The sequence below is a fragment of the Hoplias malabaricus genome, chromosome Y (assembly GCF_029633855.1).
Source record: "Hoplias malabaricus isolate fHopMal1 chromosome Y, fHopMal1.hap1, whole genome shotgun sequence".
Lineage (NCBI taxonomy): Eukaryota > Metazoa > Chordata > Actinopteri > Characiformes > Erythrinidae > Hoplias > Hoplias malabaricus.
Window position 1 is genome coordinate 67,571,364 of NC_089820.1, and position 27,427 is coordinate 67,598,790.

The 27,427-nt window shown below is 40.6% G+C and overlaps 1 protein-coding gene across 2 annotated transcripts; it reads right to left on the reverse strand.

Annotated features, from left to right (window-relative positions):
* On the reverse strand, positions 1-27,126 carry LOC136678363 (autophagy protein 5-like). 2 transcript variants are annotated; one of them, XM_066656399.1, is made up of 8 exons: positions 26,850-27,126; positions 25,351-25,504; positions 24,188-24,315; positions 23,266-23,344; positions 22,923-23,085; positions 20,591-20,685; positions 11,208-11,325; positions 1-2,833 (listed from the first exon to the last, which is right to left on the reverse strand). In XM_066656399.1, the coding sequence occupies exons 2-8, from the start codon at positions 25,456-25,458 to the stop codon at positions 2,697-2,699; spliced, it is 828 nt and encodes a 275-aa protein (XP_066512496.1). In that variant the 5' UTR covers positions 25,459-25,504; positions 26,850-27,126; the 3' UTR covers positions 1-2,696. The 2 variants fall into 2 exon arrangements, with proteins under 2 accessions (XP_066512496.1, XP_066512497.1); XM_066656400.1 differs by lacking the exon at positions 26,850-27,126 and adding an exon at positions 26,593-26,709.
* Between the last annotated feature and the right edge of the window lie 301 nt (positions 27,127-27,427).

Genomic DNA, 27,427 nt, shown 5'->3' on the forward strand with positions numbered 1-27,427 from the left:
CCGCTTAATTTTGTCGCAATAAATATATAAATAAATAAATAAATCAAAGACAATGCTGTATAGTTATAAAATATTATTTTAATCATAGGTTAAGCATAAGTTAAACTGTAGCAAAAGAGAGAAACGCGAGCCAACCCACGAAAACCTGTGTCCATCAGCGAGGAAACAAAAGTGACCCGATTGACCCTTCCCAAAGTTTTAGAGTGCAGTCTAACATCATATCCACAGAGGAATTTGAAACAGGAGCGTGGAGCCTATGTTTTGAGAATGAAATAATAACCCCCACTCTGTAAACAAACTCAAGATGCGCCTCCTAAACCAACTGCCAGGTCTTCAGAGCAGTGGAGAAGTGTCTCGGTGACGGCGGAAAGCCGTGCAGTCTGTCTGTGTCTGGGCGAGTACACTCACTCATTCCTATAAGCGAATAATCACTCTCAGCTGCTAATCGTCTGCATCCCCCCCCCCGCCACCGACACCACCCCCTGAACCTACATCGTCCCTTCCAAACGAACTAAACACAAACAAATGTCGACCTAAATCATTACAAAGAAAGAGTGGAGGCTGCTGGAGGCTTAAAAATCCAGGCTAGGGGAGATATTTGCCTTGCATCAGCTACAGTCTCAGTATGACTGCCCCTAGTTTGCTGACCTCTGACTCACCCAGCTTCCATTCTGAAGATTACGCAGCACTTCTCTTTTGATGGACAGCTGCATCACCACAGAGCTAACCGCAGATAATCAAGCAAAGGTTAAAGAATTCCAGGTCTAAAGGCTCCAGATTAACGTCCTCCGCATCCACACGATGCTCGTCTTAAAGGAATAATAAAGAATAAGTACAAAAAATAATAACATTCCTGTGAGAATCAGCACAATATGATTTTTACATTGATATCAGATCATTTTTTAAAAATTTCCCTACGTTTTTCCAATTAACCGCAACGTAGTCATTTAGCTGAGGCACGTCTACTGTGCAGAGCTGGAAATACAAAGCTAAAAGTGGATGAGTGTGTGACGGACAAGTACCCTGACACGGGTGAGAGTTGCTGCCTTGTGCCCAGTACTTTCAGGTAGGCTCTAGACCCACCACGAGCCTGAATTCAGAAGATGAGTGAATGAATGGTACAAGGCTAACGCTACTTATACTCCACACTCAGCAGCATGCACATTACGTACCTAATTAAAAGTAACTGACTTACACTTGTTCAAGTAGTTGTTTCTGATGCTGTGGGACACTGATATCTCCATTGTTTTAAAAATAGTTTGAAAAAGGTTTTTTCCTGTTTTTTTTTTTTTACTGTTGAGCAGGAAATGTGGCTAATTTTGAGACTTGATGCTTGAATCAATCAATAATTGCGTGTACAAACACACTATTTCCATTTTCAATCAGGTTAATGCTTATTTTTACACCTAGTGTTTTTATAGAGACAAGTAAAAACGTAAGTAAAACATTTAACGTAAGATAATTAGATATGATTCCATGATTTCTGTGTCAACGTTCTTTATATAAAAACAAACAAAAGCACTGATTCCATGCATCTGTGTGTGTCTCGGCTTAACGACGACATTTCGGTTGAAGGGAAAACTGTGAGAAAAGCGAGTTTTCTCCAAACAGTCCTAGTAAGTAAGTCATCTGAGGCCCCTACGCTGGAAGTTTCGTGCTACAAGAGCTCTGAATATTCTCAAGAGGGCCTCTGGTGACTCTTCCCATGTTCATACTCACACACTCTGACACATGGACCTCTGTGTGATGTCATCCTGCCGCTTAAGAGTCCAAAGTTTGACTATCTCTGTCTCGCCTTTCTGATTTTCCCCCATTTTTCCTGGATGATGTCGACTGCCACAGACAAGACATAATTCCATTCGTACTTTTCACACCTCCTCCTGCCTCCTATATGTGCCTATAAACTGTGTTGGTAATTACCCCCCCTCAGGAGGCTTGGCAGAGTACAGCAGTTTAGTGGTCTCATTTAACGACAAACAGGATTCAACCCAGTAATTAACAGAGCGCCGAGAGAAGATCCAAGAGCGTCGGCAGCATGTTAGTCACGATGACAGAGTCAGAAAGAGGGAGAAGATGAGAGAGATACGAGGCTCTGCTGTAACACTGCCTCATATTAAGCCATTATGAAGGTACAAAGGAGGCAGAGTACGCAATGTAAGGCAACATGTAGAGGGGGTGATGTAGTCTCAACGATTCAAGCTTGTTGAATGTTAGCAACGGGAAAAGAAAGAGAGAGAGATGCATTCCAGGGATGTAAATATCTTAACAGCTGGTGCAAATTTTATTCCTTTTTAAAATCCCATTTAAAAATCCTGATAATCTCAAATATAGTGATGCCATTTTTCTAAGTAAGTTATGTGCACATTACTGTTACTACTAGGATACTTTGAAACATGACAGATACCCAGGTACCATGTAGATATTGCAAATGATCAGACGTGTAGATGTTTTCTACATCCCAATGGCATGCATAATAAGTGGTGTCTTTTCATGCCGTAGATTCGGAAGATCTTTCTGTCCAAAGGGGTTCTGCCACCAGGAAACATGAGGACGAATGTGAACACAGGAAGTGTGAATAAGTGAAGAAGCTGCTGTTCTTCTGGAAAGTTCCCTCAGGGACAAGGCGGAGAGGCAAAGCCACATTTGGAGCCGTCTGCGGATTGTCCAGCTCCTGACTCCACACCACGGTCTGTGGCTCAGTCGCTTGGTGACGGCACGATGCAGAGGTGGAGGAAGTTGTCCGGATGGCTCAGGTGTTCACTCAGCCATTGGATGGGCGTCTCCAACAGAGGCTCGATCCCATGAATCACCACTTGGTATTTCTTTGGCTCATCTAATGCAAGAAGACAAAGAAAAGTGACAGGAAATGTTGGTTCGTCTCGTACCGGGAGATAAACATAAGCAAAATGCAAGGTTCACTAGAACAAGGCAATAATATTTGATGGTTATTGTGATGGATGTTGTCAGTACTCAAATAAGACTCAATGTTCGTTCTGGTTTGTTTGGATTTCTTGAAGCACAGTGAATCATTAAATTCAAATCATTTTAAACTTTGTTGATAGTTCTATTTTATTTCATTATTAATATTTTTAAACATATCCATAAAATTACCATAAAATGCCAAAAGAGCAGGAGAACATCTTAATTTTGAACTTCATCTGTATGTTTTTAAATCTGCACCCTTAATCAAACCCCAGGAAGTCTTAATATAGCAGTACATATCAATAAACATCTTCCTGCATTATAACTGCCCCATACCCCTCACCCCTAGATCTGACTTGTAATATCCTGTCACTCAGAGAAGTGCCCATTTCCGTCCTTGTCCAACCGTCCAATACCTCTATTCATCATGAGGGCGGCCACGAGTTCAAATGGTCAGAGACAAGGACTAATGATCCTCCACTCGCTCCAGTACGTCTCCAACTGTGTGCTCATGTCATTTTTTGTTTAATTATTGAATAGGGTGTGCAGCATTTAATTCTGTGGAAATCATTTACTTGCTGATTAGCTCAACTTCCTCCTTTCATCACTTTCACACGCTCCTGGACGGCACGTCTGTCTGCCCAAGACTACATCGTGCTACCAGATCTGCTCTTTTCAATCTGGGATGATGTCATGAATGGCTCCACTGTTTGTTGCTGGCAAGAGCACAACGGCCACTGTCTCTCCGTCATCTTTTAGTCATCGCTAACAGTGCTGACCTCATGGTGCGCTCCCCAGGACATTGGAAAGTTGAGGGAAATGCTGAGAGCAGTAACATTAGCCTCTTAACCTAGAGGTGAGGTTAAATGGGTGTGGAGTGGAGGGGGAAAACTGCCAAACTGAGTCAGCCACCAGTGCCTACACTGTACTGATTTAATGATTACATAATTCATAGTTGATAACTGATAATTGTCAAAAGTCTTGTCATTCCAAAATCACTTATATATCAGAATATTGTGGATATCACATTGTTTCTACATTAAGGGTCCATTCCGTCAGTTCCACTGACCACACAGGAACACTCTGGAACACACAGTAGTCCATCTATTGCTCTGCATACTTTGCTTGGCCCCTTTCACCCTGCTCTACAAATAGTCAGGGCCACCGCCGAGCAGGTATGATTTGAGTGGTGGATCTTTCTCAGAGCTGCAGTGACACTGGTGGAGGTGTGTGTTGTGCTGGTGAGAGTGTATCAGACACAGCAATGGCTGCTGGAGTTTTTAAACCCCTCAGTGTCACTGCTGGACTGAGAATAGTCGACCACAACCGACCAAAAACATCCAGCCGACAACGTCCTGTGTCACTCATGAAGGACTCGAGGACGACCAAAACACACTGCAGTGACAGACGAGCTACCGTGTCTGACTTTACATCTACAAGGTGGACCAACGGGTCTGATCCATTTGTACCAGTAGAACACACTAACACTACAGTGTCACTGCAGCACTACCCAAATCACACAAGCTGAAAGTGGACAGCAGCAGGTAGTGTCGCAGTCACACATCTCCAGGGGCCTGGAGGTTGTGGGTTCGCTTCCCGCTCCGGGTGACTGTCTGTGAGGAGTGTGGTGTGTTCTCCCTGTGTCTGCGTGGGTTTCCTCCGGGTGACTGTCTGTGAGGAGTGTGGTGTGTTCTCCCTGTGTCTGCGTGGGTTTCCTCCGGGTGCTCCGGTTTCCTCCCACAGTCCAAAAACACACGTTGGTAGGTGGATTGGTGACTCAAAAGTGTCCGTAGGAGTGAGTGTGCGAGTGAATGTGTGTGTGTGTGTGTCTGTGTTGCCCTGTGAAGGACTGGCGCCCCCTCCAGGCGCCCAATGATTCCAGGTAGGCTCTGGACCCACCGCGACCCTGAACTGGATAAGGTTTACAGATAATGAACGAATGAATGAATGAAAGTGGACACTTCGTCATTAGGTTTTATGCAGAAGTCTGAAAGGCAATCCAGGTGTTTCTTGGACCTAAAACTTTAGAAACTAAGATCAGCCACACTTCGTCCTCCAGTTTTGTTACAGTTTAAGGTGTGACAATGATGGCAATACAGTGGCATAGATATTGACAGACACCATCAGCAAACTGAGGTTCTTTTCAACATTTCACTGCATGGCAGTTTGCGTGCTCGAAAACTAATGTGTTTACGAAGCCCCACTGCCTGTAAATGAATGAAAAAACAAACTGTCTCGGCCCGGTATGCTAGGCTTTCTCTGCTCATGACAGAGGCATCTGGAGTATTTTTGGTCAAAGGAGAAAACTCCAAATGTTGAAAAGCACGTGTAATAATGACTTATTTTTGCTGTTTCAGATCACTTAAGGTGTGTCCAAACTTGGAAGATGGCTAACCGCGTTACCGAAAGTGCTAAAACTAAACTTGAGTTACAATTGACTTCCTGTGGTAATTCAAACTGTGAATAAAAACTTAACTTTCTTCCGCTCAAACACACCATTCCACCTTTATAAAATGCGGAGTTTAGAATTGCATTTCCCCACAGTCGTAGACGTTCCCTTTAAGTGCCTTTAAGATATCATGCCGGCTAAGCAGACTCCATCGATCAGGCTATGACAAGTTTTAGCTGAGGGCCATGCAGAGGGGGGTCAGGGGTTAACGTTAGGGCATATAGAGAGTGAGAGGTGGGAAGGAGGGAGGGACACACACAACCACATAAACATATATGTGACACCCACCTGCCAAAGTCAGCATCACCCATGCAGAAGCCACACCCCTCGCTTCCACTCATACCAAATCTTGATTTGGCAGAGAGGGTGGAGAGAGGCTACCGGGCGGAGCTCTATTCAGCTCTATATGACTAACCGCCTTGACCGTTTAAATCTGCTAAACAGGCTGTGCATACACGTAATATCAGGACGACCGTTACAAGGGTGGTTTCACCATAACCCGGTGCCGCAGAGTAACAGAAAGGTTAAAGAGAACGAGAACATCACGCAAAGAGAAAAAAGAAAAGCTACTGCAAGCCTTTTTGAAAAGTTACTGACATGTATGCCATGTTTGATATCTCAGCTTAGTTCAACCACGTTCTGCAGCTGAGGCCTAAGACGGACACAGAGAAAGCAGATGCAAGGCCTTCACTAAAGCAAGATGCTCAAAAATGTAGTTGAAGTCTGCATCCAAGCCATGATGCTGAACACCACCAAGGGGTGGGTGGTTGTGAGGGATGTGTGTGTATGTCCCTTGAAGCTGTAGTTCATTACGTTTCTGCCTCTCTGCCTTTCTCTTTCTGTCTCTGTTGGAGGGTGGGTGCGTCCCCTTGATTACTCTCATTATGACATGATGGGGAATTTGCAAGGGTCAGAAAACATCATCGCAGTACAGTGGATCTACAGTGGTAACGTTAGACACCCACACACTCACTCTCTCTCCACACTCGGATCGCGTAGGTGAGCTCAGGGGCGAGCCCCCTGTTACATTGAAAAGAATGGTTTTGTAGAGAAATTGTGCATGGTTTTCTCCATTCCACTAAGTGGCCTTCAAAGACATGTTAGTCTTGTGTTAGAGCAGAGTTGTGGGGTCAGATACGATCATCTGGAGGCAGACATGAGAAGTGGAAGGAGTTATTATAGAGGGAATATACTGAATGTCGAGTTTCTAGGTGAATACAACCTCTTGTGGAGGTGGAGCTCAAACGTCAGTTGATGGTGCTTAGCAACATTGGGAAAAGCATGCCAAGGTGGATCTCGTGTGGGGATATAAAGAGTCCATTTGGGTAGCAAGCATGTTTCTATTAGCTTGTTTTATTGATTGCATTCCAGATGTTAAACGAACACAGACGAGGAATTCGTGGAAGACTTTTAGAGGGCACCAAAAGGCCTAGAAAATCCTCTTCATGAGCCATCACTGCCCTGATTATATTTGGCTATAATCAGGTCACTTTACTTTTTTCCCTCCTCTCATTATCAAAGCTTCAGTTCTACCCACCGACCTTGCTCCAGCCTCAGCAGTGAGAAACGTCAAGCTCCCTGGCTGGTAAGAAATGAAACTAGCAACATTTCACCTTGATTGCGACCAGGTTTCTCAGTAGTTTAAAGCCCACACACTCACCTCATGTGGGTGGGCGAGGGTAAGGTTTGCATTCGGATTCTAAGCGTGCGCCCAAGACGTCGGTGATGGTTCCCTCACAGCAGTTATTGGTGAGATTGATGGTACACTAAACCAAAACAGGAAGGATTAAAGCCTTAACAGGAAGCCTTAAAACCAGCCAAAAGGGGATGTGGCATCTGTGCTCTATTTACAGCACTGGAGAAGGTTCAGGTGACTTCACAGCAGAAGCGCAGTTACCTTCCCCTTGAACTGAATTATCGGGATTTGCTTCTCTGCCTTTCGAAGTCGTTCAAAGTTGACGCAGCAGTCATTTTCAAGGCCTTTATGAACAGCATGCTGTAATCTTTGTAACTGCTTACATGTTTATTGAAGTCTTCTAGACGATGCATAACTAAACTGAAATTTAGAAAAACGTCACAGAGATGTGCTGATAGCAAAAGGACTGATAAACAAGAAATGAGTAGGTCACAGTTACCCTTGAATCAGCTCGCTGTGGACATGGTCCTTACAAAGAAACTTTTACAAAGAAGCTTTTATTCCATTACCAGCCCTACACCAGGGTTATTACTATAAAGGAAACATTACTAAACTGAAAACTGTGTGAAAAAAAGAATTTAGTTGACTGTAACTGTAAAAGTCATTATGAAACACCAAATCAAAACTTTATAATCTACAGAAACCAGGGCAAAAATGGACATGGCATAAACATTTGTTTAGCTCAGCACTGTAAATATCATCAAAAAACAACAACAAACAAAAGGGGTCCAATATGACTGGATTTCTGCTCAAATATTCACAATATTATTATTATTATTATCATTATTATTATTATTAATAATAACAAAAACATCCTTGAACTAAAATATAAATGTTTTCTTTGGAAAAAACAACAACTATAAAATAACCATCTACAAAATAATAATAATAATAATGATAATAATAATAATAATAATAATTATTATTATTATTATTATTAAATGGGTAAAAGGAAGGCTGTGTGTATGATGTTTGTTTAATGCAACACCATTACATTGCTGTACAGTGCAAAAGATTATTTTTTTATCTAGGAGTTATGCTGGTCTAACTTGGGCAAATCCAGTGGAAAAAAATCTTTAACATTTCCACTGATGAATAGTTTGTGTGGCATAAAGGGTGTAAGACATTCCATCCTCTAAACAAAACATGGCCCAGGGTCCTTCTAAAAACTGTGGCATCCAAACACCAGAAAACGTTATACTACAACAGGCACATATCGTTTTCAAGCCAGCACTTCCCAAAACATCCACAAACTCTATGACACGCCGAGTTGCTCAGAATGGTGAGATATTCATTCAGAGATATGGGAGCTTATGGTGATGATTTGTTAATAATGTTAAAAATGAAGACTTTTTTGAAGCAAACACAAGCTTCCAGACAGTTTTTGTGGCATGGTTTAAACCATAGCTAATTAAAAAACTATTAAAAAAACGTATTCCAAAAAGCCACATACAATTATTTAAATAACCTACAAAGTGAAAAAATGAATTAGTTAAAATTATATATATATATATATCATTACTAATACTAATCAAAATCAACATTCAGAATGCCTAATCGACATACTCTTGTCTATATCGATTATTTTTATTCTGTTATGTCCCCACTGTGTGTTCATGTATTGTCCCTTTAAAACCTACCAAGCTGTAGTCACGTGATTCTGCCCCTATCTGCCACACAGAAGCAACCTAAACACAGAGGTTGGCCGAGCGACTCGAGCAGCTCGTACCAAAGAAAACACGGCGTCTGTGATGTGGATGGTCTGTGTTTGGGCACAATTAAGACGACACTGAACAAAAACAAGTCAAATCTTAAAAATAAAAAGGTTTCAAAGACCATAGCACAATCACACACCAAATATAAACAGTGCTAAAAAAACGAGAGAGGAACAAGCACCCAGCGACATTAGAAAATAATATCCCATATTTAATACTGGAGCATATTTACAGCACAAGACTCTTTACTGAACTATGAGGGTCAAACCGTAATAATCGTTCATTAATCGTGATCGAGGTAAAATGTACAATTAATCGTGATATTGATTTGAGCTCATATCGCTCAGCACTAATATATATCTCATTATTATTATTATTATTTCTACCAGTACCAGCAAAAATCAGAGGAACATGTGGAAAAACTTGGAACTACAGAACCCGACTTGGTTCAACAACTACCATAGATTTAATTAGTTTTTATTTGAACGTTTCGCTCAAACATGAACCAAACAGAGTCAGTTCAGATCAACTCTTCTGCTGTGTGATAATCCTGCCTTTTTCAGGACAGATAAGTGGGTAATAATCACAACTGGGTGCTTTCAGCATTTCCTCGAAGAGCCTGGAGCTGCCTCCTCATTCTGCAGAAGTGCTAATCACACAATCCAGGGTAAAAGATAGCTCTCGGCTGAGAAGAACTTGTAGGCTGGCTTCTAGTCCTTTGAGGTCGCTGACAACACACACACACACTCACACACTGCCAACACAGTCAGTTTGGCTTTCGTAGCTGCCGTTGTAAGATGCCAAACATTAAGGGCTCTTGCTCAAGCATGGCCAACACTTTATTTATCCAAACCACAACTGCTCATTTCTGCCCAGTTACACAGGCAGAGAGGCCAAATGCTGGGTCATACGAGAAGAACAGAGGCGTAGCTTTGGATGCACAGAGCTTCTAAATAAATCTGACTTGATTATTCCAATGACTGTTCGAGACATTCAGGCCTTGATTCTCCTGACCCCTTTCCACTGCAATGGTCTGAGGTGATGGCTGAAACACTCCAGAGTAAACGGAATGCCCCGAATGTGCCACACACACACACACAGAGAGTATCACACACAAACCCAGCCTCATCTGTGAACATTCTCAGATATATGATGAAGCGGTACTCAGTAGTGATACTCTTTGTGAAAAGGTGGGTGGGCCAGCTGTAGGTTTCCCCACTAGAAGCGTGGGTAGATGTGAAGGTTTTACGGGTGGGGGCTTTTTCATTGAGCAATTCATTTATTTGAAATAATACCACCGCAAGCCCTCTCAGAACGGGATTTCAAGAAAAAAGGAATAAAAAGAATTTAATAGAACAGACAACGACCCAAAAAAAATACATCACCCCTTTCTAAGTGGCTTCTAAATCAAAGTGTGGGGATTTCTCAAAACACGGACTCGAAATCGTGCTGTGGAAGGCGTAGGGGAGACTTTCTGCATGTCTCTGCTTATCCACTTTAGCTGCTCACAACCAACAACAGAGCGTTCTTTTGTGTCTGAGGCCAGATGCTAATTAACAGGAGATGTTGATGTTAGCATTGGTGGGCGAAGAGCATTCTTGGCCTGGTCTTGCTTTTTTCATGGGAATCCCCCGGCTAAATAAACCCAGCACGGTATTGCAAGTCATTCTTGCGGCTTTTGTCGACATCAAAGACTTTCCATTTAACGTATACGTGTATATGCAAGTGTATGGGAAAGGTTCGCTGCAACACGACGGACCACTCGCCGCTCGTCTCCATGAATTACACTTTGATTCCAGGCACGGGCACAAACTGAAAATTGAGGAGAAGTGTAGATCAAAATCCATAAAGAGGCTTAAAAGATAAGTGGAGCAGCGTGAGCCATACACTTGCAGCCGTCTATCGGAGCACATCTTTTAAACATGGAAGCGGGGGAATCCAAACAATCGCCAGCAGGGAACAAAGTGCCACTTTCACCTGAACACCAACACCGGGCCCCTCAGGCAGAGAGAGAGAGTGTGTGTGTGTGTGCCTGTGTATTTTGTTGTGACCATACCACTTTCATGTCCGCGATGCACCCCACCATGCGGGCTCTTTCAGCTGCGGGTGCTGTGTCCCACGCTTCCATTGTCTGCTTATCTAACTTCCTCTGAGGAGAAATCCAGACAGCTGTTTTGGCTGTGAACCGCGCTCTCTCTTTACTCCCTCTTTTCCCCTCGTACCCGGTTCATCCTTTTAGTCATGCGTATCTTTAATCTCTAGATTAAATCAGGGCAGTCTATTTCTCAGCCATAAAAACTGATGATGATTGTGTTCCAAAAACTTCCTGCCTAACAAAACTCCCTCAGCAAAATAAGTTTCATCCACCCTCAAACATTAGTGTGGTAGGTGTGGGGTGTGTGTGTGTTTCATTGTTATGACCTACCATCCTGGCATATGGCAGCAGGGAACATCTCCTTCAGCAGGTCTCCGAGTGTGAGCACGTGACCCTCAGGAGAGACGGGTCGGAAGAGTTTCTGGATGAATGGTCTGTCACTCATCGTCTAGAAGAGAGAGAGGCAGAGAGTTGAAGGTGTAAACTGTAAATCCACTCACTAGAATAACACACTTTCAGTGTAAAACAGCACTAGAGCTGGGCGATACGGCCAAAACTGATATCACAATATATTTCTTAATTTCGGTTAGTACGATATAATTCGTATATGATATCGATATGAACAATAAAACAGCCACAGAACTGGCAAGAATGGACAGCAATAAGACATCACCACCAAACGAAAACCTCTTGGCCTTTTCAGTACTAATTATTTTAAACGAACTTTATGTTTAGAGCTGGGCGATTAACATTGTCACAGTGTGACAAAGGACATCCTTCTTAAAACATAGACGTAATACACCATATATATATATATATATATATATATGCGCACATTACTCAAATCCACAAGGAACTATTTCACTGGAACAATAGCATTTTCTTACCACAAAATAGTAATGATATCTATGTCTTGTGTCATAAAAAAACCATTCTTAGTGTATTACCACCTCAAGCTTTTAAAGAAGCAGAAAGAGTAAAAAGACTAAGTAGAGTTTAAATTAATAAATGAACAAATAAATAAAACACTCCCAAGTGCTGAACTGTAAACATATTGCACTTAACCCATTAGAAGCCTTAGAATAATGGGAGGCTTGTAACAATGGGAAAGTTAGAAAGTTTTTCATTCATTCATTGTCTGTAACCGCTTATCCAATTCCAGGTCGCGATGAGTCCTGAGCCGACCCAGAATCATTGAGTGCCTCCGCCCTTGGGAGTGTTTATTTAAGATGTCATCGGATCCAATTAAAAATTCACATAAATTTGTGTGAGGAAAACCATGTCAGTGCTCTTGCAAACAGGAAAACATTTCCCGGGAGGAAAATACACTGAGTGAAGAAAAACCCAGCAGGTTCCCCCTGCGCACGACTGGGGCGGGTGGGGGGGGTGACTATAACATATTTAATACATACACACAAGCACTTGAATTACACCTATTAGAGTCTTGTTTACGTTCTCACATTCACGACTGTACGCACCTGATAGCGTGCAGCTGGCTCTGCTAACCGGGAATGGAAAAGGTTTATTGAGCTCTATTACTCAAAGCTTATCATAGTTATCAAGCAAAAATTAATCACAAAATGTATCGACTAGCACTACTTAAAACTGAGTGCAATGAACTGATGGCAGTGCCCTATAATGACCGTCAGTGACAGATGCTGTAAAATATATTGAAATATTCTAAGTGTGTATAAAAATTGCTATTGAAACATTTCATATTGCGATATACAGTGGAACCTCGGTTAGCGAACGGCTAGGTTAGTGAACAAATCGGGTTACGACCAAAAATGTTAATAAAAATTTGTACCAGTTAGCGAAAAAAATTTCACGTTGCGTACAGATGGCGTCAGCCCCACGCTTCCGTTCATCTCAAACCAAGCATCATTGGCGCTCCAGACACAGTTATGTTCGGTTCGTTGTCGTTCTGTGTTACTTTTTTACTATTTGTGATTTCAAGTGCTTTATTTTGCCCTCAATCATGGCTCCAAAGAAGGTTAAGAGTGATACGAGTAACAGGGCACCTGTAGTAAAAAGGCAGCGACCAACAATCGAATTGAAAAAGGAAATGATTTCCAAGTTTGAACGAGGCATGCGTGTATCTGACATGTTTATTTAACTCTTTATGAACTGTATTATAACTGTTCTCATTAAAAAAAATATAAAGTCAACAGGGCCTGTGAACCAATTATTTCCTTTAATTCTTAAGGGAAAAATAATTTCGGATAGCGAACATTTCAGAGTACAACCAACTTTCTGGAACGGATTGTGGTCGTTAACCGAGGTTCCACTGTATATTGATACCCAATTATTGTCCAGCTCTAATATTCACTAAAAGTAACACAGTGGCCCAAATCTTGTGACATAGACGTGTCCTTTATGTAGCCGACAACAAAACCCGCCTTGACATTTCCAGATTGGATTTGGGCCACCTTTATATGTTCTGAATTCATGTGGATTTGATATCACTCCATCAGGACACTCAGATGGACTAAAACATTGAGGAGTTTATGGAATAGAAACAGACAGGTCAAAGATTTTTGTTTTTCAAAAATAACTGGGGTATGAAAAATGAAACTGGGGTATGAAACTTTCTTGATCCAGGTTGCTAATAGGAGTTTCCACACTGGTGCTAATCATTGCTAATAAACACATACGGTTAAATCAATACCAGTTATATCAGGCTCATAAAATCTATTGCATATGAAAATGTCATCACACTGAAGGCTATTAATACTTCCCAGCACTAACTCATCTATTATATTTCTCCTATTAAGATCCTAACACCAGTTGCTAGAGAACATGTGTTCACTTTCCAAAACAGTGAGAACCTCATGGCACCAAAATGACCAAACACTGCCCAATACATGATGGAATCCTGAGCTGTATTTCGAAAAGTCATAGGGGGAAAATATTGACTATTAATGGATTCACATCGTGCACATGTGCCAGATCCACCCCCAACCGCAGGCTGAGCGGGAAGACGGGGATCCCCACCATTATCCAGCTCCTCGCTGCAATGACTAAACACTGTCTAACCATGTTCACATCAGGGCTTGATTCACCGCATGTTGGAAAACAAACTTGAAAAAAAAAAAATAGAGTGAAACAAATACTGACGTAAGTGTAGTTTCAAAATTATATTTCATAGACCAATATTATACAGGGTTTTAATTCTTCTGAAAAAAAAAACAATCAAAAAGACAAGCAGCAGGGAAGGAAAAAAAAAAAAAACATCTGCATTGATGGAAGTGGGGGTGGGTTACATTTTCAAGTTGACAAGTTTTTCAGTTACAGTGACAAATTGCTGTACTGTCAACTGGTATTGCCTTTGGACAGCTGTGCCAATCTGGACAAAGGAAGCCGTATATTTCCAACAGAGTGCCACCAAAAACATTATAAGGGTGAAACAGATAGGACAATGGTTAAGAACTTGGTAGGAAATAAACAACATGCCTTCGGTTTATGAGGGAAGACCTGCCTTTCCATAAAAAGATCTGGTCAGTTCTTTATTATAATTTTGTTAGTGCTTTTACATATGACTTTATGGTGGTGTTCAGTTTGGGTCTAAGTTCTCTGCTCATTCAGAGGGGTAGGATACAAACACACACCTTAGGAAGGGAATTCTTTTTTGATGAGCTTGATTTCTTAATCTTATTTGAAAAAATAATAAATGACAAGTAGATATTCTTCTAAAATCTTAAGAAATGTTATAGTTTTTCTTAAATTTCTCTTAGCAACAAGTCTAAGAACAAATGATATTCTTATAAAATGTTTTTCAATGTTTTCTTAAACTTGTCTAGTTCAGACTATCAGCCTCTAAAGTATAAATACTTGAAATAATTAAATTACGGTCTAATTTAAAAGGGTTATATTTGGAGGTTGTCTAAAAAAGGAAATAATATTAATTAATTGATTGATTGATTGATTGTCTGTAACTGCTTATCCAGTTGAGGGTCATGGTGGTTCTGGAGCTTACACGGAATCACTGGGCACATGGCAGGAACACACCCTGGAGGGGGCACAAGTCCTTTACAGGGCGACACACACCTATGTACACTTTTGAGTCACCAATCAACCTACCAACTTGTGTTTTTGGACCGTGGGAGGAAACCAATGCGGGGAGAACACTATCTATATTTTATATTAATGATCAGCCCTATATTTGGTTGACTGAACAAAAGACAAAAGCAGGGCAGAGTCCCTCACCCACCCAGATAATATACTTGTACAATATTTCCCTTGAAGTGTCTTATAGGCTAAGCAGCAGCGATATGAAAGTGTCAAACAAATAAATACAGTGGAGTTTGAGTTCCTAACTTGTGTTTATTGATAGTCAGAAAACATGTTATTTCTTACTAATCCCCCCCCCCAACGGTGTTGGGAAACTCTAATAGGCGTCTTGCCTGTGACGTAGATGGTGGACAACACTCTAGAAGCTGCACTTAATTTAATGCAAAATGATGAAAAGGTGTGTTGTTTTTGGCTGCAATCATTCAATGTACAGTGGGACATCTGTGAACAAATGGTCCAAAGATCCCAAAATATCCAGAAAACGGACTAAATCTGTCCACTTTAAACGGGCACTTTGGAAAGGACCGTCCGCTCACTCCGTTATCTGTAGCTCATTTCACTGGCGCTTTTCCAACAATATGGGCATGTAAGGACACCAACGAAAGGTGTTCAAGAGCCTCTGTAACATGGAGGTAAACAGGGTGAGGACACTCACTTCGCCTGTTTTAGTTGGTGTTAGTTAACGTTAGCTTGACTCGCTAAACTCGGCGGCTCAGATTATACTCGGCTACGTAGCTGCATTACGGAGGTTTATAGTGTCGGATGAATTCGAGTTCGACTTCGATCACATTTACAAGAATAACGGTACCTCTACATTTGAGTTTAGCTTATTGCTAGGCTATTGTCATGAATAATGTTGGTTATTTAGCTAGATACTGTCATAACAGTGAGTCATAACGGTGTTTTACCGCGGCGTTGTTCGGCTGTTGTCCACCGGTGACGTCACGGTTGCGTTCGAGAATTTCCGTAGCGAGCTTTATTTAATAAAATTTAATAAAATTGTCAGTTTTAAAGCAAATTAAGCTGCGATTTTCATTTTAATTCATACTTATATCTGTCAGTAACTAAAATAATCTGAAATATTCATGGAGGTCCATTAAGTGGTGCTTAGCCTTTAAGGTCCCATTTGAGTCACTTATTAAACCCATATATAAAACTGAATATTCCTGATGCTTTAAAATGGTTTAATTAATAACTCTACAATATGTATGGATCTATGAATATGCAAATAGTCCCCACCTCTATCTCCTCCCATGCTTCCCCCACTCAGCAACAGCCTTAGATTTCAGATGTAAGAAACCCTGGCTGGCTTGCTGAGACATCAAAAAGAAATGCTCGCTGATCACTTATTTCACTCTTACTACTCTATAGTAAGAACACCACCACAAGGACATGCCAACAAGATTTAATAAATAAATAAATCAAACTTGAAGGGAGTATGTAAAACAGGAGAAAATCTGTTTAAATTATATATTTAAAAAACACAACTTTTTATTCTAGAATTGCATTTAAACCTACTCTTAAAATTCTTTATATGTTTCTTTCTTAAGAAAGCTATTGGTCTACTAGGGGACACAACTGAGTCCCCACATTACACCAAATGGACAGTCCTTCCTAGACTTTCTATTAGAACTTTGGTCCCATTCAATGTGAAACAGAGAAGCCTGCTGTAAATAGCTCCAGAACGCGATCAACCCAAGGTGTTGAGTGTTGGACGAGGTCCAGTGTTTCAGCCATTTCGCATGCGGTCAGCGCCCGACCATGTCTGATTCCCCCGGATCAGGCTCCTGGGTGACAAACAAGTGGCCTGATGAACAATAGAGGCCAATGGCGGAGCTGTGAAAAGGAAACCGGTGACATGGGCATCTCAGGTGTTGGAGCTGTAACTAACACCACCAGGCTCCAGGAAGCGAAGGTGGCTCAGAAAGCTTTGGTGCCCGATTGGTTTACCAGAAAAGCTGACTCACTGTGGAGGAAGTGGCCACTGGCATGTGAGTAGCTCCAGAGCTGGAGCGGTGAGAGTGTGGTAAGTGACAGCTACTTCGATGCATTTTTAAATGCCGCCATGAATTATTGAGGCTGGCACCATTGAAAAGGCCCTTTAATACATGATGAGGAGCGTGATACTCTGGACGCCGACACTTTCTTTTCAGTTTGCCTGACACCTAAGCTGGCAGAGGACCACATGGCAACGAGGCATCGCTAGCCTTTCTCCGAACCCAGACGGCAGTGAAAAGACTTGGGGAACGTCTCAAATTGAGCCCTTGGTTTGCATCTTATATATTAGTCACTATAACCCCTTTTTCAAATGAATGAATACCGTACCTGCAGGAATGGTGACCTTAAATAGTTCACTAACATACGTCAAATTGTTTTGCCTTTGAATTCAATGAAAATAAACAGCTGTAAATTGATTTGTTTGTTATGTTCCATCAGATCGTGCATTGACACAACTGCCTGATAGTTAATTACTACATAACATAAATTATTGTATGAATTTGAATAATACATACACCTTAAAAGATGAAAACGTAAATATGCGGGGTATTCTGAAGTTAACAGAACATCAACTGATGGTTATTTTGATTCAAGCTCCAAAGCAAACACAACTGACTTTTTACAAACCTGTTTTTTGTTTTCTAATTTATTATTTAAAAAAAACAACAACCACAACAACAAACACTATGGTTATTTGCCTACGTTTGTGAGTTCAGGCACTCAGCCAGGCACCAGAAGACTTGCTACACTCTTGAGGTTGGGCATGCAGGCTGTTTACATGTGACGTCACAGGTTTTCCAGTAGGATTAAGTAGCCTAATGTTCCAGTAAATCTAGAGCCTTTGTGACCTTATCTGATGATCACTCACTTTCTTTCCTTTCATTGTCATTTATTATATTCAGATTAAGAGGCTGATGTCAGAAACATCCGCAATCTTTCTGCTTACAAGTTGGAGCAGACCTTGAACCACAATGGGAAGCTTCCTCAAGTCCCCGAAAGTCACAGAATGACTGGGAAAGAAACGATATACTTCATGAATTCTCAGGTTACAAATCACATTTACCAGCAAGACCTACTCATCTATTTGGAATATTCAGGCAAAAGCACTGCAAGAACTGTAATGAACCGACTACTCGAGTTTATTAGTAATGTTTTTAAAAAAGCCAACATGGCCCTAAACGCATCAGTTAATTTCCACTAAATTTACTTGTTTTCTAACATCGCTATAAAAACGCTACACTCATACCCTTCTGTTGAAGACATGTACTTCCTCCAATGCACAGTATGATTTTCCCTTTCTGCCACTACGCCTCGAGCATTTTGGGAAAATTAAGTGCTGTGAGCCTGCCAAGTACGAGTGTGTTAAAGACCTTGCGGCCCGCACTCAGCAGGCAAAACGTCCCGGCATGCCAGGTTTCACCATGTCATTAGTTCTGTTCTGAACTATTGATTTTGGCAGGTACACAGAGACACACACGACCTTTCAAAAGTTAATTTCAATTTTCTATTCAAATCAATCAGTCAAACTCAAATTCCAACTACACAAAAGTTGTGTGGTGTAACACATACACATTTTTCCCAATACATCAGTAATGTTCTTATTAATGTTCTATTTATTTACCTAATTTAATATAAGCAGAATATGCCTTTTGAGAACATCAGACAAAAGGTAATTAACTTACAATAACTGGGAAAAAAGAGGTTTTATGACGAACAAAACACCAAAATCCACAGATGAACCAGTCCCTTATATAAAATACCTTAGTATTTGCTTATGACGTATGCACTTCCTTCTGTAAGTCATCTCTAGATCACTAATAATATCCAACACAAGCCCTGTACATGTTCAGGACAGACATAAGTAGCATAAAAACAAGACACCAGGCGAGCTATGCTCAGACGGTACGGAAGAGAGACCGTGGATCTGCGAAATGGTGGGAGGCTACAGCAGGTTGAGCCTACACATCACTTCATTTAGTGTAGAGCTTAGCGCACCACAATTTAAAATTCTCCTTTTGGAAACTCTTGGAATTTGTGTTATTTCCCCAAATATTTTCAGAATCCATAGATATGGACGTCCAACTGATATGGTATGAATACAGGGAAAGAAAGACTCCTGGTAAACCACCAAAACTGTGACAATCAGAGAAGAATAAAAAGATAAGACAAAAGGCTCATACTGTTCTCAGAACAATGGGCTCAAAACATAGAGGGGGGGGGGGGGGATTAAGGAGCTGTAATATGAACTGAAGCAGAGTTACTAGTAAAGACACTGTAACTGAGCTGCATGTCATTTTTAACATTGCCTTATGCATGCTTCAGAAACTATTGTCAACATATAAACAGGAAGTTTACCAAATGTGTTACAGAGTGACATCAGTGTTTCATGTCACGCAAAGGCCTTACATTTCTGATAAATTGAGCTTAAAATAAACACCAGCATAGGCTTTACAATCAAACAATCACTGGTAAAAGAACTTATTTTCAAATCGGAAGAACCGCTCAAGTACTGTCCTAACACACATTTCTTCTGCAGACTGGCAATGAAGAGGTTAAAAAGCCGACAGCTGTTTTATATGGGATTCTGTATGGTGATATGTAGAGGCTTTGACAGGCTGAGTTTGTGAAGGTGTTCAAAGAACAGACCCCTTTTTAGATGAAAATAGAAAACAAACAACTAAAACCATGGCGATATAAAGTAATTATGCATTAAAATATGCACACGTGGTCTTTAGAGGATGTGTTAACTACTTTTCACAAGTTTCCATAAGTTGATTTTAAAAAGCATCAACAAAACACATGCAGCTTGGCCCTGAGTGCCCAAGGTTTAGCATCTTTCAAACACTCAAGTCAAGGTTTTCAATGTGCTTTGCAAAAGCATAAAACAGAAACCTGCCATATGAGCATTCTTTAATGCTTACACAACCATTCAATGACTTGTAGGTAGTATAAGGGTGTGTCCACACTTGCTATGGTTGGTGTGATTCACAACAAACACTAGCCTGGTTTGTCAGAGGAGTTGTGAATGCAAACCTTCCACTGCAAACCTGTGTGAACCCACTTCAGGCTGTGATAAAGTCACAGGGGGGAGATGCAGATTTTTGTGGCTTATTGCTTTAGAACATCAAACAAGATGAGACTTAAATACCACACGTTCATGTAAGTCAGAGTACAGCATGTTACACATTCCAGTTATTGTAGCCAAATGTATATACATATTGAGGGGAAAAGAAGAAGAAGAGGTGGAATAAATAAATAAAAAAAACACTCTGGCCAATATCTATCTTTCCCCAATGTAATTTCAGATGTTTGAGCTTTATGTCTGTGTTGCTGTAAACTCAACCATACCGTATTATTTATTTTGATCTGGATCAAAAAGACCAAAGTGTGATTGTAAGTGTCATCACTGTATTAAAACATGCTATTAATTATGGTTCTCTCTCATATTTCTGATTTTAAGATTAATATGTGCTAGAAAAATCAGTCACAAGTTCCAAATCTACCAGCTTCCACCAGGATCTTCCCTCTGTGACAACGGGACACGACCCTACGACTCCATCTACTGGTAAATCACACACTGTACTGGAGAAATCTATTCAACTTGACATTTATTTTTAAAGGAGAAAAAAAACAACACACAATACCTGATATATCCTGAAGGGAATATAGCGAAAACCACCCTCTTCAGTCGGATACTCCATCAGTTTACGATTCATGGCCCAGAACTGGTCAAATTTATCTGCAGAATAGAGCAATTGGACCTAGTTAGTGGTATCATATGCATTTTCTATCATAACAAACATAGCACAAGAAGCATTGTTACAACAAAGAAATAATCTACCAAACACATGTCCTTACTTTTTGTGCGATGTTTACATTAGGTTTCTATTCCTATCCTCAGAACTGAGTTAAACCTAACTTAGAACAAACTCAAGTATAAAATAGCATTTTGGGTTTCCTCCAGGTGACTGTCTGTGAGGAGTGTGGTGTGTTCTCCCTGTGTCTGTGTGGGTTTCCTCCGGGTGACTGTCTGTGAGGAGTGTGGTGTGTTCTCTCTGTGTCTGCGTGGGTTTCCTCCGGGTGACTGTCTGTGAGGAGTGTGGTGTGTTCTCTCTGTGTCTGCGTGGGTTTCCTCCGGGTGACTGTCTGTGAGGAGTGTGGTGTGTTCTCCGTGTGTCTGTGTGGGTTTCCTCCGGGTGACTGTCTGTGAGGAGTGTGGTGTGTTCTCTCTGTGTCTGCGTGGGTTTCCTCCGGGTGACTGTCTGTGAGGAGTGTGGTGTGTTCTCCGTGTCTGCATGCGCTTCCTCCGGGTGCTCCGGCCTCCTCCCACGCTCCAAAAACACACATTGGTAGGTGGATAGGCGATTCAAAGGTGTTCATAGGTGTGAGCTTGTGAGTGAATGTGTCAGTGTGTGTTGCCCTGCGAAGGACTGGTGCCCCCACCAAGGTGTGTTTCTGCATTGTGCCCAGTGATTCTGGGTAGGCTCCAGACCCACTGCGACGCTGAACTGGTTAAGTGACTACAGATAATGAATGAATGAAAAAAAAACAACACTCCATTTTGCCAGAAACTTAAACCATAATCAAGCCTAACAACAAAATACATAAATAATTAGTTAAAAAAAATCCTGAGCAACATTCTTAGTGAACAGTCCTTAGCTTTTGGCTTAGTTTATGTGGCATACTGAGAAATCTTGCCATATTGTTGAGTAATGTTTGACTGTTTGAGCTTGTTTCTGCCAAGTCTTGTACTTTGAGAGTTGCACAAAATGAACACAAACAGAACAGAATATCCGTTTTTAGGTGTCAATTAAAACTGATTAGTTAAACTGAGCTGAATTTTTAGTCAATAATTAACTTCCACAGAAATAAAGGTGATTTCCAAATATATATATAAAAAAATCAGATCACTAAACATACACTGATCTGAGATTTGTTTTTGTTTTTTTCTCTCAACTTCTTCAAAGCTGTAGTAAACTACAGTAATGGAAAGCTCCACAGTGGAAAGCACACGACCCATATTGACATTATTCAGACTCAGACAAAACTATGTGGTGTTTATTACTGGGCCATTAAATTCCACTATACCCAGAAACATGCATCTTGTTTATCACATGTGTGGCTGTTCAACAGATCGAGCTGCTTTGTGTGAGAAATTCATCATCGTGCCTTTCTGAGATTTCTGTGGCAACATCACAGTTGCTGAATTCTCAGCTTTACATGGGTGTTAAAACTCAGGGCAAAGAACTGTTACTTTCTCTCTTTCCCTTGATTTCCCCACCCAAATCTAGCCCTACCTATGCCCTTTAAGAAGCAGAAGGTCAAGAGGGTTAGTTCTACTTGTCTGACTGTTACGAAGTCAGTTAGAGTCTGAAACTCTCTATTCAAACCTCTTACTTGTCTTCTCTTTTCATTTTCACCTTCAATTAGAAACTCTTCTCTTCTGTTTTCTTGCTGGTGTCTTGCTTCAGCTACCTCACTCTCACATTTGAGTTTCAGCTGTGCACGCCTTCTGGTTTCCTAGTTTCACTCTTAAAAACATTCTTTGCTCTAAAGGCTTTGTGCAGACCGTGTAACTTACAATTGCCGGACATTTTCAGCTGGCACGCAATTATCAGCACTGAAGCTGAAAATACTCCTGTGTGAGCTTATCGTGGATAATGCTGGTAGTTCTCTAGTTCTAACACTGACCACTTGGAGGTTTTCATTACAAAGAGAGCACAGTAAGTGCTGTTTAACTGTAATTAATTCACCACAAAATGTGAAATACAGAAAAAGCATTTACATACACAGTCGCAATGACATTTAAAAAAAAATAAACGCATCAATACTGTGAAGTCGCATGTATAATAAAGTTTCCTGATCATTTTTCACACTTCAGGAGGGTGATACAAGAGCTGGATTCCACCGCCAATACCAGCTAAACAAATTAACGTCACTTCCCGTAGTACACATATGACCTTTGGTGACTCTTACCATTCTGCAGACCCATCCACAGCTGCTTGTGGTCTTTTTTCTGCATGTCGTTGATGACCTGGCCTTTGTGCTTCAGCGCATCTGCTTCTTTAATGCTGGACATAAAATGGGCCTCTATCACTGAGCTGGAAGGGCAGTGGAGCAAATCTTTCTCTGGAAAACCCTGCAAAATCAAACACAACTTTTAAAAAAACATTATGAAAGAGACGTTGGCATTAAGTGTTCAAACGGATGTGAAATTTTGTTTTTATCAACGTAAACCTACAATATGTAGAGGCAGAGCAAACTTTAAATTAAAACGTTACCGTATGTTTTTAACAGTGTATTTGAACAGTCCACGTACCTTAAAATGCACAGTGACATTCCAGGGGAGAGCAGAGTTTGATGCATGGAGGTCAAACAACACTCCAATTGGGTAGTGCCTTTAAAAAAAGATTTTAGAAGAATGTCATATGATCAAAAAAATTTAAGACACTGTTGCGATTAAAAAACAAACAAACAAACAAAAAAAAAAGCTTCCACGCATCGTTAGCCTTAATCTCTGCTGCCACCCAGCGGTACGTCTGAGGAACAACACACTTCAAAAAACATTTTAGGGCAAGGGCTCTCGCTTGAATTAATAATACACACAGATTTGATCCTAAACAGATTACAACTTAAATACTTGCTTAGACTTAAGAGATTTATATGAATCTGATGTAAAATAAACCTGTTTAGATAAAAACAAGCTTTCAATTGGACACAGGAACAGGAGCAGGGTGTCGTGCGTTACTCATGATGTGTGAACGCTGAGTATTTATAAACCATGTGTTTGCAAATGCTGAGAAATTGGAATAAATTCACATTGGTGCGTGTAGATTTTATAAAGGAAAACATGAGAAACAGTTTTACGTAAACTCTGTACTTACTGTCAAACAGCACAGTTTTGGTGTAAAAACCATCATGTTACATGTGATATAATGTACATTATATCCTATTCAAGTTTGATTTAATATTGATGTAATATTTCTTCACATTTTAATTCACAACTACAATTTATTTGCAGAATTTCACATACTGAAGACAAAAGTTATTATGGTCTGTACATAAAATTGAGAGACCAAAATGATAACATATATTTTTATCAGTCAAAGTACTTCTATCTAAAATTATTTATAAAAATAAATTATTAATATTAAAATGCTATATTTAAAACGGTGGTTCACAATTCCAGAAGGGACAAAGAGGAAGAGGACCATGCCAAGTACTATTCCGTGATCACTCACCATTTTAAAGGTGTCCCTTCATATTCAAACCACATCTCCTCGACATCATCTGCTTTCACCACTTTCAAAAAGTGCTTCTTAACCTTGTCGGTCACTAGCGTCAAATAACTCACCCTTGGAAGGAGGAGCTAAAGAAACAAAGTGGAAAACCATAGGTTATTCTGCACAATTATAATAAATTTCAAGCAATAATATGTAAATATTATATAAAGATAGTAAAGGCTTTATCTAATGACTAAAATTCTCTGAGCAGCACAGTGGTGCAGCAGGTTAGTGTCACAGTCACACAGCTCCAGGGGCCTGGAGGTTGTGGGTTCGATTCCCGCTCCGGGTGACTGTCTGTGAGGAGTTGGTGTGTTCTCCCTGTGTCTGCGTGGGTTTCCTCCGGGTGACTGTCTGTGAGGAGTGTGGTGTGTTCTCCCTGTGTCTGCGTGGGTTTCCTCCGGGTGACTGTCTGTGAGAGTGTGGTGTGTTCTCCCTGTGTCTGTGTGGGTTTCCTCCGGGTGACTGTCTGTGAGGAGTGTGGTGTGTTCTCCCTGTGTCTGTGTGGGTTTCCTCCGGGTGACTGTCTGTGAGGAGTGTGGTGTGTTCTCTCTGTGTCCGCGTGGGTTTCCTCCGGGTGACTGTCTGTGAGGAGTGTGGTGTGTTCTCCCTGTGTCTGTGTGGGTTTCCTCCGGGTGACTGTCTGTGAGGAGTGTGGTGTGTTCTGTCTGCGTCTGTGTGGGTTTCCTCCGGGTGCTCCGGTTTCCTCCCACAGTCCAAAAACACACGTTGGTACTCACAATTGACGACTCAAAAGTGTCCGTAGGTGTGAATGTGTGTGTGTCTGTATTGCCCTGTGAAGGACTGGCGCCCCCTCTAGGGTGTATTCCCACTTTGCGCCCAATGATTCCAGGTAGGCTCTGCACCCACCGCGACCCTGAACTGGATAAGGTTTACAGATAATTAATGAATTAATGAAATGCTCTGAGCAGTCTGCATTCCATTCATTCTTTCAAACGACCTGGTTCCTGCTCCATTGCTTCATTACAAAAAAGGTTGAATAAATACACTAAATAAACCATTTGTCAGAATTCAAATTATTTTTCCACACAATATGGAGGCTTTAACAATATTAGCACACACACGTGTCAAATAGACTTTTCTGTGACCAAGATTCTCACATAAAATGGTTCTGCCTCCCTCTCTGTGACCTCATCAGGGTACAGTGTGAAGCATGTTGGTATCCGTCCGAACCAAACGTCTCGCAGTACGTCCTTGTCATCTGCCATTATCCAGCACCTCCAAGTGACACATATGACACTTCCAGGTTTCACACTGTCAGGAACAAAAGCAACAGTAGCTTAATGTTGACAATAAGTTAATTCAGAAAACAGAGCAGAGTTATATGAAGGCAACAGATTTTCATACGTTATAACAGATACTCTTCAAATGTAGTTACATAATATCCAGGTAATTAAAAATTTCTTATTGTCTCTACATTATGTCACTTGCATAAAGTAGAAAATTCTCAAATCGATCTGTTGCTTGTTGCTCTGTCACTTACACAGTTGCTGTCAAATAATGTCTAGAAATGCACCTGCTCTCATATGTAATAACTTGTTGTGAGTGACGGGTAACACTGGAGATGATCAAAAACGACTCATATTTTCTGTTAGGTGTTCTCCCCAACTATTACTAATTTTAAGAATTCAACGTCATTTAGTATCACTGCTCTTCTTGTTGCAGGTTTGTTACAAAGAAGCCTGTATTTTCTTCGCCTGATGGTGGAAGGAACAATTATAGAGAAGGTTTTTGGCTGACAGATGGGCCATATTCATATATATATATATATATATATCAAATTTAGCAAAGGAAATAAGACTGTAAATAAGCATTAGTAGAAAAAATTAGCAGAATTTATATATAAATAGTTTGGGGTGCAGATATACCACTATATTTAAAGGTTTCATAACTTTTACATCAAACCGGTTTAGCTTCTTTACCTTTTTAAAAACAAAAACAACTAGTTAGCTATCAGCTAGCTTAGTTACTTTTAGTTTAGCTTGAGTTTCTTTAAAACACGGTATCTAGCTAAACAGCATAAACAGGAAAGATAATAACAGCAAGCTATTTTGAAGTTAGCTGAGTTGGTTAGCATATATTACAGATATCTCAAATAAAATAAAACTATCCTTGAATAATTAAAACTACCATGAGCATTATATATTGGGATGTACATAAAAAATAATCAATTTAACGTGACATGTTTAATACCAAGCTAGAAAACCTCGTTAAAATAACGTTAGCTAGCGCCAGTTAGCAGCTAGTTCTTAACGCTAACGGCAGCATAAAAGTCTATTTAATGAACGTTAACATTTTCTCTACAAAATGTATTCCCCACAAATCTTCACGGAGAAACCCACATAGCCACATGTCTTGGCTCCAAACAGCTTTTAAAATCGGTTCTGTCTGAAATGTTCTTCCTATTTACAGCAAGTAGTTCCAATTTTCAGTTCCACCTTTAATGGCACAGCAGTAACATTACGACGCCCCAGGTGTCAGAATGTAACTGTTGTAGCATTTAAGGTGGAACGGGAAATTCCAACAAGATGCTGGGGAAGAGTGGCAATTTTAACCAAAGCAAATTAACAGTTTTTCTGTGATGTTTCTGAGTTCATACCTCTACTGCTTTGCCGCGGAAATGCTTTACTCCCAGGTTGAAAAAAAAAACAAGTTAGATACTAACAAATATTAAAAAAAAAAAAAAGTCCACGTTAAAAGATGTCTGTCATATCTCCGAGTTCATGTCAGCGCAGAAAGGCCATGTGAAGCCAATAAAAGAGGAGACAGACGAGCGTCAGCCAGTTTCAGAACTATAGCTGTTATTTTGACTACGATTTATTATCATTTTTCATCCTCTTCACAAGGTTTCTTCCTAGTCTTCTTCTTCTTCTTCGTCGTCGTCTTCTTCTTCTACTTCTCCGCAACACTTCAGTTTCTGTTTCGGTCCCTAGGCCGCCACCTAGTCTCTAAAGCAGTGTGGCACGTGTACAACTGGTGTAACGCAAAAGCCACTTCATCTGAAAATGGACTACTTTCACTGAAAACTGAGCCATTGAGTATTTTAATATCTACAGTTTCCATGTGTCAATTACACAAGTTTTCATAATTCTGTGTAAAAAAGTGGTGTTTTGCACTAAATATCATAAAAAGCAAACATCCACTTGAAGATCCAATAAAGTGCACCACAAGAATACA